Genomic DNA, 12,712 nt, shown 5'->3' on the forward strand with positions numbered 1-12,712 from the left:
GATACCAGCTCCCAAGTCTCCCTCCCATTTGGACAAGTATCCCGGGTATACAGGGTATTGCAAATCAATAAGGGCCCTGTAAAATTGGGAAATACAATGTATAGGGGGGTCTTTGTGGAGAAAGACCTGTTCTATACCATTGAGATCCTGAATACCCCGTAGTGGATGTGGAAGGGATCGGATGAAACAACTCAATTGATTGTATCTCCATCTGTCCAAGAATGAGGGTAAACCATGACCTAAAATCTCGGACAGAGGTCTAGGCTCCCAAACATAATTGGCGTCCTTTTTTTCCCACGAATAGAGCTTTCTTTTGGTGGTATTTGATCACATCTGCGTTTTTTTTGTTTTTTTGCGCTATAAACAAAAATAGAGCAACTATTTTGAAAAAAATGCAATATTTTTTACTTCTTGCTATAATAAATATCCCCAAAAAAGATATACATTTTTTTTTCTCAGTTTAGGCCGATACGTATTCTTCTACCTATTTTTGGTAAAAAAAATTGCAATAAGCGTTTAACGATTGCTTTGCACAACATTTATATCGTTTACAAAATAGGGGATAGTTTTATGGCATTTTTATAAATATTTTTTTTTTTACTACTAATGGCGGCCGATCAGTGATTTTTTTCATGACTGCGACATTATGGTGGACACTTCGGAAAATGTTTACACATTTTTGGGACCATTTTTAATTTCACAGCAAAAAGTACTATAAGAATGCAGTAATTACTGTGAAAATGACAATTGCAGTTTAGGAGTTAACCACTAGGGGGCACTGTAGGGGTTAAGTGTGACCTCATATGTGTTTCTATCTGTAGGGGGGCAGGGCTGTCATTGATCGTCTTTCCCTGTATTAGGGAACAGACGATCCCCCTTTTGCATCATAAGGGGGGGGGGACTCTGCAGACTCTGATGTAAGGGAGAACTCTGGGGTCTCTAACATAAGGGATCCTCTGGGAACCCTGATTTTTAGAGGGAACACTGAGAACTCTGATGTAAAGGGGAACACTGAGAACTCTGATGTAAAGGGGAACATTGTGGCTTCTGGTGTAAAGGGGAACATTGTGGCTTCTGGTGTAATGGGGAACTCTGATGTAAGGGGTGCTCTGAGAACCCTGAATTACCTTGGTGTACTCACTCAGAGGCAGGAGAAAAGGGGGTGGGGGGTTTCAGTCACAGACAGGAATGGATGGTGAGTTCACTCACTCCTTGGCAGTCCGCACTTCCAGATGTATCGGAGGCTGCTGGACTTCAAATTTCCAGCCCCCTCTTTTCTTTTCTGAGGCACAGTGCCAGGGATTGGAGTGTGGGCAGATACAGAGAGGGGTAGGGATGGGAGGAAGAGGAGCAGATCAAGCCCTCTCCCCTCTCCTGTGTGGGCGGGGGTTAGTTAGAGCTGGCTTTGGGCTGTGTAAAAGAGAGCGTAACAGACACTTGTGGCTTAGACAACTGCAGCCAGCAACCCTGCTGGGAAGCCATAGTCCAGTCTGAATAATGTGTCCAGGTTTCAGGCAGTTTGAAACCCAGACACATAATTCCAAACCCGAACTGTCCAGGTGAATCCCGGAGAGGTGGCAACCCTAATTGTTTGGGCACAGGTGAAGCGGCATTGATGGACACAGGTAGGCCACATTGATGAGCACAGGTTTGCGTGCACTGATGGGCACTGATAAAGTTGTTAATATTCATTTTTGTAACTTAATTCTGCATAATACATTTGTCATTTCATGAGCTAATTTATGAGGGTGTGTTTAGGGGCGGGGCATGGTAGGGGTTGGGCAACTGGTGGCGAGTAACCCTTAAGGCCTGGCTAGTAGCTCAGGACTTTTTGAGCCCTGGATTAATAAATAAATATGTCAAGTATTCATATGATACCAAAACAATTCTGGCTTAATACAGTTCTCATAGGTTATCCAGCTTGTCTCCGACTCTCACATGGTTTATTTAGAGCTGAACCATGGTATAAGGATACATTTTGTTTCATTGAAAAAAAGAAAGAAGCATTCATGACCTCTTGCTGGGAATCAGAGCTAGAATGTATATGTGTATTTTTTTTTACTTTATGTATTCTCTTTTCCAGCTGCAAGCTACTGGGTTACTTGGGAGCACAGAATTAAATGTTGGAACGGCAATTTCTTGCTTCTTGGCTTTGTCGGGGGCAGACATTACCTATGCCAATCACAGAGGAAAATCTCCTTTGGACCTGATAACCGATGGGAGGATGGCGCACATTGTGAAAAACTTTGCTCAGAGATTCAGGTACATATGTCTCTTAAATGTTCCCAGGTGATCCCAGGGACCCTACTTGTATCTAATCAGTTGTACCAGCAACAATGCCATGTATTGAGTCGCAGAATAATAGTCTCCAATAATTAAAATACAAGACAGCAGGGGCAAATTGTTTTCTGACATGCTTTATACTAGGCTCAGTGCTTTCTCAACAAATGAAAGAGTAATTCTTTGAGAAAGTGCCATGCCTAGTGCAAAACATGTCATCATTTAACTTGTCCTTGCTGGCTATTTAATGGGAAGAATATTATTTTTCATCTTGGTGTGCAGCATTCCTATTGCTGGTACAATAAATGGCTTTGGTGGCGATGAGCCAAGCCAGCGTCTGAGATGTGATTGTGAAGTATGCAGCCTGATTTCGCCTGGAGTGACATAAAATATTTAATTTATACTTGATGAGATGGTTTCTATTATAAAAATACCACACAGGTGCCTTTCAGCAGTTCTGCATAAAAGGATGAGATGTGTGATTGCGACTTTTGCCTTTCAGCCAGGCTGGCCCTTTTGCTTCAGTGCTTTGAATCATTGGCCTGCCACAAATATGCAGATAAAAGGCTTCTGGTTGTTCTCAGACTTTCCTGATATATAGGTTTGTTTTAGGGCTGGAGTTAATGGGTTGGCTCAAAAGGCAGACAACCCAAAAAGCAAAATGTCCTCGGACACAAAAAGTACTTTATTGATGCAACCAGCAACATATCCACAGACACAAATAATACCGTATGATGCAATTTATCCACACACACCGCCCGTGCCATACATACTAACACAACCAGCAACATATCTGCAGACACAGTCAGAGCTGTACCAACATAACCAGCAAACTGCAGACACAATAAGTATTGTTCCGTCTCAACCTGTGACATGTCCTCAGATAAAATCATACTGTATTGACACAATTCGTAAAATAAAATGTTTGCAGACTACAGATGTTGCTGTAGACCAGTGGTCTCAAAGTACCGGCCCGCGGGTCATTTGCTGCCCGCGGACCAGTTATAAATGGCCCGCAGGCAGGGCGGAAGTGGGGGGAGCTGGCGCCATCTGGTGGTGAGCCGTTGGTATTACAAGTTATTACCACCAGATGTAAGCTGGCGCCATCTGGTGGTGGCCGTTGGTATTACAAGTTAAGCATTACAAGTTAAACAGCAATTCTAATGTCATTTTACACTATTTTCACTGCCATCTTCTTCCCTCTAATTCGAACCCCCAAACATTATATATATTTTTTATCCTAACACCCTAGAGAATAAAATGGCGATAGTTGCAATACTTTCTGTTACGCCGTATTTGCACAGCGGTCTTACAAGCGCACTTTTTTGGGAAAAAATTACACTTTTTTTAATTAAAAAATAAGACAACAGTAAAGTTATCCCCATTTTTTTTAATATTATGAAAGATAATGTTACGCCGAGTAAATTCATATCCAACATGTCACGCTTCAAAATTGCGTCCGCTTGTGGAATGCCGACAAACTTTTTTACCCTTTAAAATCTTCATAGGCGACGTTTAAAAAATCTACAGGTTGCATGTTTTAAGTTACAGAGGAGGTCTAGGGCTAGAATTATTGCTCTCGCTCTACCAATCGCGGCGATACCTCACATGTGTGGTTTGAACACCGTTTACATATGCGGGCGCTGCTCGCGTATGTGTTCGCTTCTGCGCGCAAGCTCGTCGGGACGGGGTGCGTTTTCTGGCTCCTAACTTTTTTAGCTGGCTCCTAGATTCCAAGCAAATTTGTCAAACCCTGACTTACACCAATGCTGGTGGTAATAATGCGCTCGCTGACACCAGTGCTGGGGTTAATAATGTGTTCGCTGACACCAGTACTGTTGTTTTTGAAGTTTGAAAGTTTGCATGCGGCCCCCCATGGCATATGAAAACTTGTCTTGTTGCCCTCAGGTAATTTGAGTTTGAGACCCCTGCTGTAGACTATACAAAAACATACTTGGGGGGCACACCCTAAAAATGCTATACATCCAAGAAGGTGCTGCTATAAGACCAAAGACAGTACAAAACAGATTATAGCGCACACATGCAAAAATTAAATTTATCCTGCAAGGCTAGTTAAAAACACCTGAACATATTCAAAAATACGGGGGTTTGGTCACACTATATAGTCATATAGTGCTAAGCCCACTTACTGCGACAGTGTACCCACGAAATAGTAACCTAGTAATAGAATGAAAGAACCTTAGTGTCTCAACCTTGGGAGATAAACTCCTCTGGTGGCCACTAAAAAGAGGTAATGAGGAGGGGTGCTCTACCCCAAGAGACCTGGTCAGGGTCAATACAACATACAAAAACATACTTGGGGGGGTGTGTACACCCTAAAAATTCTATACATCTAAGATGGTGCTACAAGACCAAAGACAATACAAAACTGATTATAGTGCACACAATTTAAAAATGACACATTTTGTGGCCACCAGTGCATAGGAGGAATCCCTTCAATTATCCCATATAGAGGAGTTTATCTCCCATGGTTGAGACACAGGTTCTTTCATTCTATTACTATGTTAGGACCCACTAATTTGGGGTACTTTGTCGCAGTAAGTGGGCTTAGCACTATTTGACCATATAGTGTGACCAAACCCCCGTATTTTTTAATATGTTCAGGTGTTTTTAACTAGCCTTGCAGGAAAAGTATTTAAAGCAGAGTTCCGGCCTCAATTTCACTTTTTAAATATAAATACCCCTGTAATACACAAGCTTAATGTATTCTAGTAAAGTTAGTCTGTAAACTAAGGTCCGTTTTGTTAGGTTGTTACAGCATTTAGACACTTTATAAAATACAAATTGATTGGGTTCCATCTTAAGTGTGGGCATCATGAAGCCAGACTGTATGACTTCCTGGATTTCAGCCTTGCAGATCTCGCACATGCTCAGTGCTGCACAAGCAGTGTATTAGGTTTCAGATCAGGTTTCACCACCTGTACTGTTCAAGTCACATGATTCTTCGAGACTGGGGAGTGCACAGACTCCTGGAAAGTTACACCCACTACATTCCCAGGAGTCTGTGCGGTGTAGGTTAGGAAGCTTAAGCACCTAGGTGCAGGAAGTGGGAAGATGGACTATTCTGCCTAGCAACAACACTTTGAAGGCATCTAAAAAAAAAATTTAATTGTAATGTTATATTTATGGGTGGAACTCCACTTTAAGAAACAAACAACTAAGGCCCCGTACACACGACAGAGGAACTCGACGTGCTTGGCACGTCGAGTTCCTCGTCGAGTTTTGGGATGAAGCCGCCGAGGAGCTCGGCGGGCCGGCTTCTCCCATAGAAGAACGAGGACAACGAGAAAATAGAGAACATGTTCTCTATTTTCTCGTCGAGTTCCTCGGCGGCTCCATCGAGCCAAAACTGTACAGACGACAGAGATTCTCGGCAGAATCCGGGTTTTGACCGAGTTTCTCGGCGAATTCTGCCGAGAATCTCTGTCGTGTGTACGAGGCCTCAGAAATAGTGGATTGTTTTTGGGAAGGTTTAGAACTTGCGTATAATGTTTATTGGTGGCTGTGTGAAGTGTAATAGTAAATCTCATGTTTATTGCGGTGTCCGTGTTGAGGAGATTCCCCTTTATTTCTGTCCTGCAGACAATGGAATCCAGGACAAGCAAAGAGAATTTATGAAACACACACACCAGATGAATGATCAGCACCATCCTCCATTCTCTATTTAAATTCTAAAAACGTGTCTCTTTGATCGAAGTCCTAAGGACTACAAGGATGCTTAGGGCATAAAAAAGTCACTGCAATGATACATAGTCGTCATGATATTTTTTACTTTCTTTGTATTAGCGTTTAAAGGACTTCACCAAAACTTGCAATGTTTTAATTAAATAGAATCTGGAGGGGATGTATGTTCAGTCATACTATGACGTATATGCGGCCTGTGGAACAGAAGGATTGGGGCAGGGCACATCATGTTTAAGGCTGGGAGTGCATCTAGTTTAAAACCTGAGACAGATTATAACCTTATCACACTATTCAAAACACAAGGAAAAATGACTAGGATATAATATACTGCAGTGTTCTTTGATGAATTTGCAATGTTTTCTTTGCCTTCTTCTCCCTTTCATGTAGTTTCAACTTTATATGTTCCCCTGAAAAACAAAGATGTTATCATATTACTTATGCTGTGTTACATTCGTGCTCATCTTTTAGGGGTAGTGTGTTGTGACATTTCAAATAACGTGCTATTTTGCCTCTTATTTTAATTACAGGGAGCAACAAGCTGAGTCAGATTCCGCTACCATCAGCTGCACCCTTCGCAGGGTACACACCACCCCTAACACCATGACCAACCTAAGCCTGCCCACTTCTACCAGTCCTGCCGAGTGCCTGGTATGCTCAGAGCTTGCAGTGCTCATCAGCTTCTTTCCTTGCCATCACAGCATAGTGTGTGAAGGTAAGATCATTGGTCATAGAGCGATCTCTGTATAGTGACATAACTGAAGATAGCCTTGGACTCTAATGCCGCGTACAGACGGTCATTTTTTGTGATGAAATAAAATGACATTTTTAAAAATGTCATTTAAAATGATCGTGTGTGGGCAAAATGTCATTTTATGTCTTCTGAAAAATGACAAAAAAAAAATTCGAACATGCTCGAATTTTTTAAAATGTCATTTTTTGTGTCATAAAAAATGATCGTGTGTGGGCAAAAATTACGTTTTAAACCCGCACATGCCCAGAAGCAAGTTTTGAGACGGGAGGTAAAACTACCATTCATAATGGAGTAAGCACATTCATCACGCTGTAACAGACAAAAAAGCACGAAACGTCTTTTACTAACAAGTAACCAGCTAAAAGCAGCCTCAAGGCGAATAGAACTTTCCCTTTAGAGTGCCGTCACTTTGTTCATCATTTTTCAAAACGATGGTGTGTATGCTACATCGTTTTTGAAAATGAAGTTTCAAAAATTTCGTTTTTTTTTTCATCACTTCAAACTTCATTTTTTTTCCATCGCAAAAAATTACCGTCTGTATGCGGCATTAGACGTTCTCCACGACTGACTGACAGCTCCCTGATACTCTGTGGTGCGATCTAATCTCCCCACCACCTCCCACAAACGTGAGATGTTGCCTCCCCAGGCCAGTATCCTCTGATCCCATGATACTAAAGGCCGTCTATCAGTGAGTCAGAATAGACTGATGGTGCTCCAGGCTTAGCTATACCAATAGCTAACAAGGGGCTAGGTGACCTGCCATGATGCTTGTGGGGGGGGGGGGGGTTGTCTGTAACCGTATAAGCATTGGTGATAGGAAGAGGATAATGTTACCACTGTCTAGAGTGCTTTGCTCACCTGTGGATCTTTACAGGTAAGTGTTTTGTTTCACAGCAAAGGCTGTCAGGAAGGACCTGGTGTCATGCATTGTCTTAAGGACATGTGACCTGGTTTGTTAAAGCAACCCTTTAACTAGAGAGCATACAATTCTAACCAACCTTAAAAGTTGTCCTGTTGTGAATTTATTTTTTTCCTTCTGTAATGTACAAATCTCCTTTGGTGTCCTCTATATTCACTGCATATGAAGCTTTTTCTGGAGAACATGCTAAGTCTGCAGGGTAGTTCTCTAATAGAGTAGTTATTTGACTCTTACCCACCACCATGGACATTGCTTTTACAGGAGAGGAAGTGTAATAAAAATTGCTATGGGCCCACTTGGATTTGTAGTAACCTTACACCCAACATCCAACCTCTACATCACAGCAGGGATCCACCCCAATACTGGAAACCCCACTATTTTAGTACCATGGTTTTCATTGTGGACAGTGTAGTGTCAACCATAGAGGGCACTGTAAAAAGCCTATGAATGAACACAGCTGAATTATGACAAGGTTGACAGACCTTAAATTATTGTAAATTAATATTTTAACGTGCAGTACAAGACATAGGTGTTGATTCTTACACCATGGGTTATGGGGCCGCTGTTTTCAGGTGATTAGACACTAGCAAAAGTTTTGCTGGACACTGGCCCACAGTGTAGCCATATAAACCCCACCCACTCCATGATGGTCCAGTTTCATTAGCAGTATGGAGATCACAGAGAAAGTGGGGAAGTGACCTGTGTCACTCAGCGAGGCTACAGTTTTTTGCTAACATCTTTAGGTGATGTACCCCTTGTCAGAGAAGACTTTTTTATTTTTACGTGCGCTTCACCGGGTTTCCTTATTTTCGACTGACACTTTTAGGATCAAGATCTGACTGCTTATCCCCTTATGGCTCACTAGCAGTTTCCAGATTGGTTATCATGAATGTAGATCTTGGAATCTGTACCCAGAATTCACAACAGCGGCGCTGGCCTGTAATGTTTGCTTCAGATAGTGAATCTTGTGTTTGGTGCTCACCTTGATATATAGTGCAACGAGTGGCTGAGCCTCAGAGTGCTATCTAGGTCCAGGGCGATGGTCCATGGGTTGTGGCACCCAGACCCGGGCCCGCTGCGATCGCGTGGCGGGGGAGGTGGGGGCGCACGGAGGCACAAGATCCTGTGTCTCCGTGCACCCCCACCTCGCGATCGCAGCGGGCCCGCGACGGCCGGTAATTGAGGCCGCGGCCTTGTGAAGTTCCAAACTTCCTTCTGTGACCTGGCGCCATCTGGTGGTGGCCGTTGGAATTACAAGTAAAACCAGTTCTAATGTGTAATTGTTCACTGTTTTCACTGCCATATCCTTCCCTCTAATTAGAACCCCCAAACCTTAAAATATATGATATATATAAAATATATTATATATATATTTTTTATTCTAACACCCTAGAGAATAAAATGGCGATCGTTGCAATACTTTCTGTCACGCCGTATTTGCGCAGCGGTCTTGCAAGCGCACTTTTTTTGGGGAAAAAATACACTTTTTTTAATTAAAAAATAAGAGAACAGTAAAGTTAGCCCAATTTTTTTTTTATATTATGAAAGATAATGTTACGCCGAGTAAATTGATACCCAACATGTCACGCTTCAAAATTGCATCCGCTCGTGGAATGCCGACAAACTTTTACCCTTTAAAATCTCCATAGGCGACGTTTAAAAAATTCTACAGGTTGCATGTTTTGAGTTACAGAGGAGGTCTAGAACTAGAATTATTGCTCTCGCTCTAACGATCGCAGCGATACCTCACATGTGTGGTTTGAATACCGTTTACATATGCGGGCGCTACTCACGTATGTGTTCCCTTCTGCGTGTGAGCTCGTCGGGGACGGGGCGCGTTTTCTGGCTCCTAACTTTTTTAGCTGGCTCCTAGATTCCAAGCAAATTTGTCAAACCCTGCATTAAAGATGTCCAGTCACGCTGTTGCTGCAGTTTTGCAGTTTTGTTGCCCACCTCCTTGATTTGGGTACATCCAGTTGCCTAAGAATCAATTCCTGTGTGCTGTACTGTATGTCAAAATTCCTATTTTCTTGTGAAGAAAGGTGGCACCAGTTACCAGCATGATGTATTCTTTTTGTTTTCTCAGAATGTTCCAGAAGAATGAAGAAATGCATAAAATGCCAGGTGACAATCACCAAAAAGCTTAGGCAAGGTGAGTACATAGCACTGGGACATGTGACCGTATATGTGAATGAGTTTTCTGAAAATGGAGGCTCTTACTTATTAAAGCCAAAACATGTTCTACATTGCAGCTTACTTTTCCCTCTGTTTTCACCTGGTGAGCTGGCCAGTAACACAACTCTAGTATTAGTAAAACACAATTCTCAATCAATGAGCACAGCACACAGCAGCATTGTCAGTCTGAGGTGAGGGGCACTGTTGAATGTAATAGCAGATTTAGATACACTAGCAAATTGAAGCCAAACTTCAGGGCCCACATCAGTTACAGCAAACCATGGTTTCCTTTTGGGAGAAGGTTTTGCACGAATAAATAAAAGCCGATCATTTTAATCACCCCTGCCAGTGTTGAGTGGTTTGTTTTATCCATGTAAACTGATGCATTACGCTGGGGAGCTTGTTTTTGAAAAACAATATACAATAAAAAAAAAACTAAAAAAGGAAACAAATGGAGCAATCACATCTATAAATTGGTAAGCTGCAATATAATAAATGTTTGCTTTTGGGTTTAATGCTGCTGTAAAGTAGAAGTAAAACAAATGTTTTTATATTTTGGACTGTGTGGGAAGGGTTAGAACCATAGTCAAGCTTATTTAATAGAGAAATTAAGTTACCGCTCCAGATGGGTGTATGGAAACAATCCGTGTCCTCTCAGAAAAGCCCAGGTGCCGGAAATGCACAAAGCAAAATTAGAAAGAATGTCTGGACAGCCGCACTCCGCAAAAATAGGGGATGCAGCTGACGCGTTTCACACTATTGATTAGTGCTTAGTCATAGCTTATGACTCAAATTATTGGTTAGTGCTTTAGTCATAAGCTATGACTAAGCACTAATCAATAGTGTGAAACGCATCAGCTGCATCCCCTATTTTTGCTGTGATGTGTGGTGTTTAAAGTTTTTTTACCAATAAAAGGCCACCGAAAGTTTTTTTCAGAGTGCAGCTGTCCAGACAAGCTTATTTAATGTTTAGGTATTGATGAAGATTATTATTATACAGGATTTATATAGTGCATTTGCGCAGCGCTTAACAAAATGAAGGAAGACATTACAGTTACATTACAATTTGGTACAAGAGGAATCAGAGGGCCCTGCTCGCTAGAGCTTACAATCTAGGAGAACCATAGTCAAGCTAACTTAATGTTTAGGTATCCATGAAGATAAAGTAATACTGTGTAATGACCATTGTGACATAACATAAAGGTGGTGGTAGTTTTGGTCACAGGACTTTGTCCCTGACAGACAACTCCTAGTAGTTCTTAGTGCAGGGCTTTGATGAAGGCCCAAGTCCAAAACGCGTCAGTTTTTTGGATGATGTTACTGCTGTAATGCGTCAATAAATATTTTCGATGGAGAAGCTGTCGAGTTGCCGGCCTGTACTTTCTAGGGATCACTTGTGAGCTTAATTAGCTAGAGCACCGATTACTCTACACACCAACTATACTATATAGCGGTAGAGCTGAGTTTCTCTCTTGTGCTAGGATCTATCTTGTAGTGATATAAAGTAATTTAAGGGGATATAATAAGAGTACACCAAGATAAGCATACAATCAATGACTGTCCATCTGCCAAAGCTGAATTTTTGGTGCTTGGTAGTTCCTTTTTTAGAGGCTGAACCTTGGCTACACCCTACCTCCCTAAATAAATGCCCTGGTCTTTTCTAGCCAATTGGAAGACTTGCATTGTTGGTAAGGGGATACGAAGCAGGTACACTTTAATTCATGTGTAGATGGGTTTCCAGAATTTCACTGTAGGTGGGGAGATTGTTGGAGAGAGCTAGCAGCTCTGATTGAATGACCTCCAAACCCCAGCAGCTAAACATTGATGCAACTCGTAATGGAAAAACTGCTTTTGGATGAACTTTGCCTTTTAAATAGTGTGGCTGTCTGTCAGCAGCTTACCATGCTGTCATATGTTTGGTAATACAGACAGGGGTTGTAGAAATGAAAGATACAGGGAAATAGTAATGTTTTTTTGGGGGGGTAGACAGACCTTCAAGCTTACATGAGGGAAAAAATAAACAGCACATGTCCTTGCATACCTCATTAGCAGCATAATATGTTTATAAAGTGCTGCTTCTGATCTACCGCTTTACAACTGTCTAACTCTGTTCTTAAAATCGTATAACCCAATTTCAGGCACTTTTTGACATTCACAGTTTTTAACCACTTGAAGACTGGCATCTTAAACCCTCTTCCAGTCCAGGACACAGTTTTCAGCACCGTAATGCTTTGACTGACAATCACTGTTTTTTTTAAACAGATGGAGCTTTCCTTTGGTGGTATTTAACCACTTGAGGACCGCCTAATGCCGATATACGTCGGCAGAATGGCACGGCTGGGCACAAGCACGTACAGGTACGTTGCCCTTTAAGTGCCCAGCCGTGGGTCGCGCACGGTGCACTCGCGACTCGGTCCGAAGCTCCGTGACCACGCACGCGGGACCCGGTGTCCCGCAATCGGGTCACAGGAGCTGAAGAACGGGGAGAGGTGAGTGTAAACAAACCTTCCCCGTTTTTCTCTGTGGCTTGTCATTGATCGTCTGTTCCCTGTCATAGAGAACGACGATCAGTGACTTCACACGTCCAGCCACGCCCCCCTACAGTAAGAAACACACAATAGGACACACTTAACCCCTTTACTGCCATTGTCATTTTCACAGTAATCAGTGCATTTTTATAGCACTTTTTGCTGTGAAAATTACAATGGTCCCAAAAGTGTCCGATGTGTCTGCCATAATGTCGCCGTCACAAAAAAAAAAAAAAAACGCTGATCACCGCCATTACTAGTAAAAAAAAAATATATTAATAAAAATGCCATAAAACTATCCCCTATTTTGTAAATGCTATAACTTTTGCGCAAACCAAATAATAACGGTTTATT

At 42.0% G+C, this 12,712-nt stretch overlaps 1 protein-coding gene across 5 annotated transcripts in view; it reads left to right on the forward strand.

The window, feature by feature from the left end:
• MIB2 (MIB E3 ubiquitin protein ligase 2) overlaps positions 1-12,712 on the forward strand; it is a 156,136-nt gene that overhangs the window by 137,173 nt on the left and 6,251 nt on the right. For all 5 annotated transcript variants that reach the window (XM_040325820.1, XM_040325819.1, XM_040325823.1 and 2 more), the window contains 3 exons: positions 2,084-2,262; positions 6,513-6,697; positions 9,742-9,807. In XM_040325820.1, coding sequence (XP_040181754.1) covers positions 2,084-2,262; positions 6,513-6,697; positions 9,742-9,807 — 430 coding nt within the window. The remainder of the gene's footprint in view (positions 1-2,083; positions 2,263-6,512; positions 6,698-9,741; positions 9,808-12,712) is intronic.

Source organism: Rana temporaria, chromosome 10 (assembly GCF_905171775.1).
Source record: "Rana temporaria chromosome 10, aRanTem1.1, whole genome shotgun sequence".
Lineage (NCBI taxonomy): Eukaryota > Metazoa > Chordata > Amphibia > Anura > Ranidae > Rana > Rana temporaria.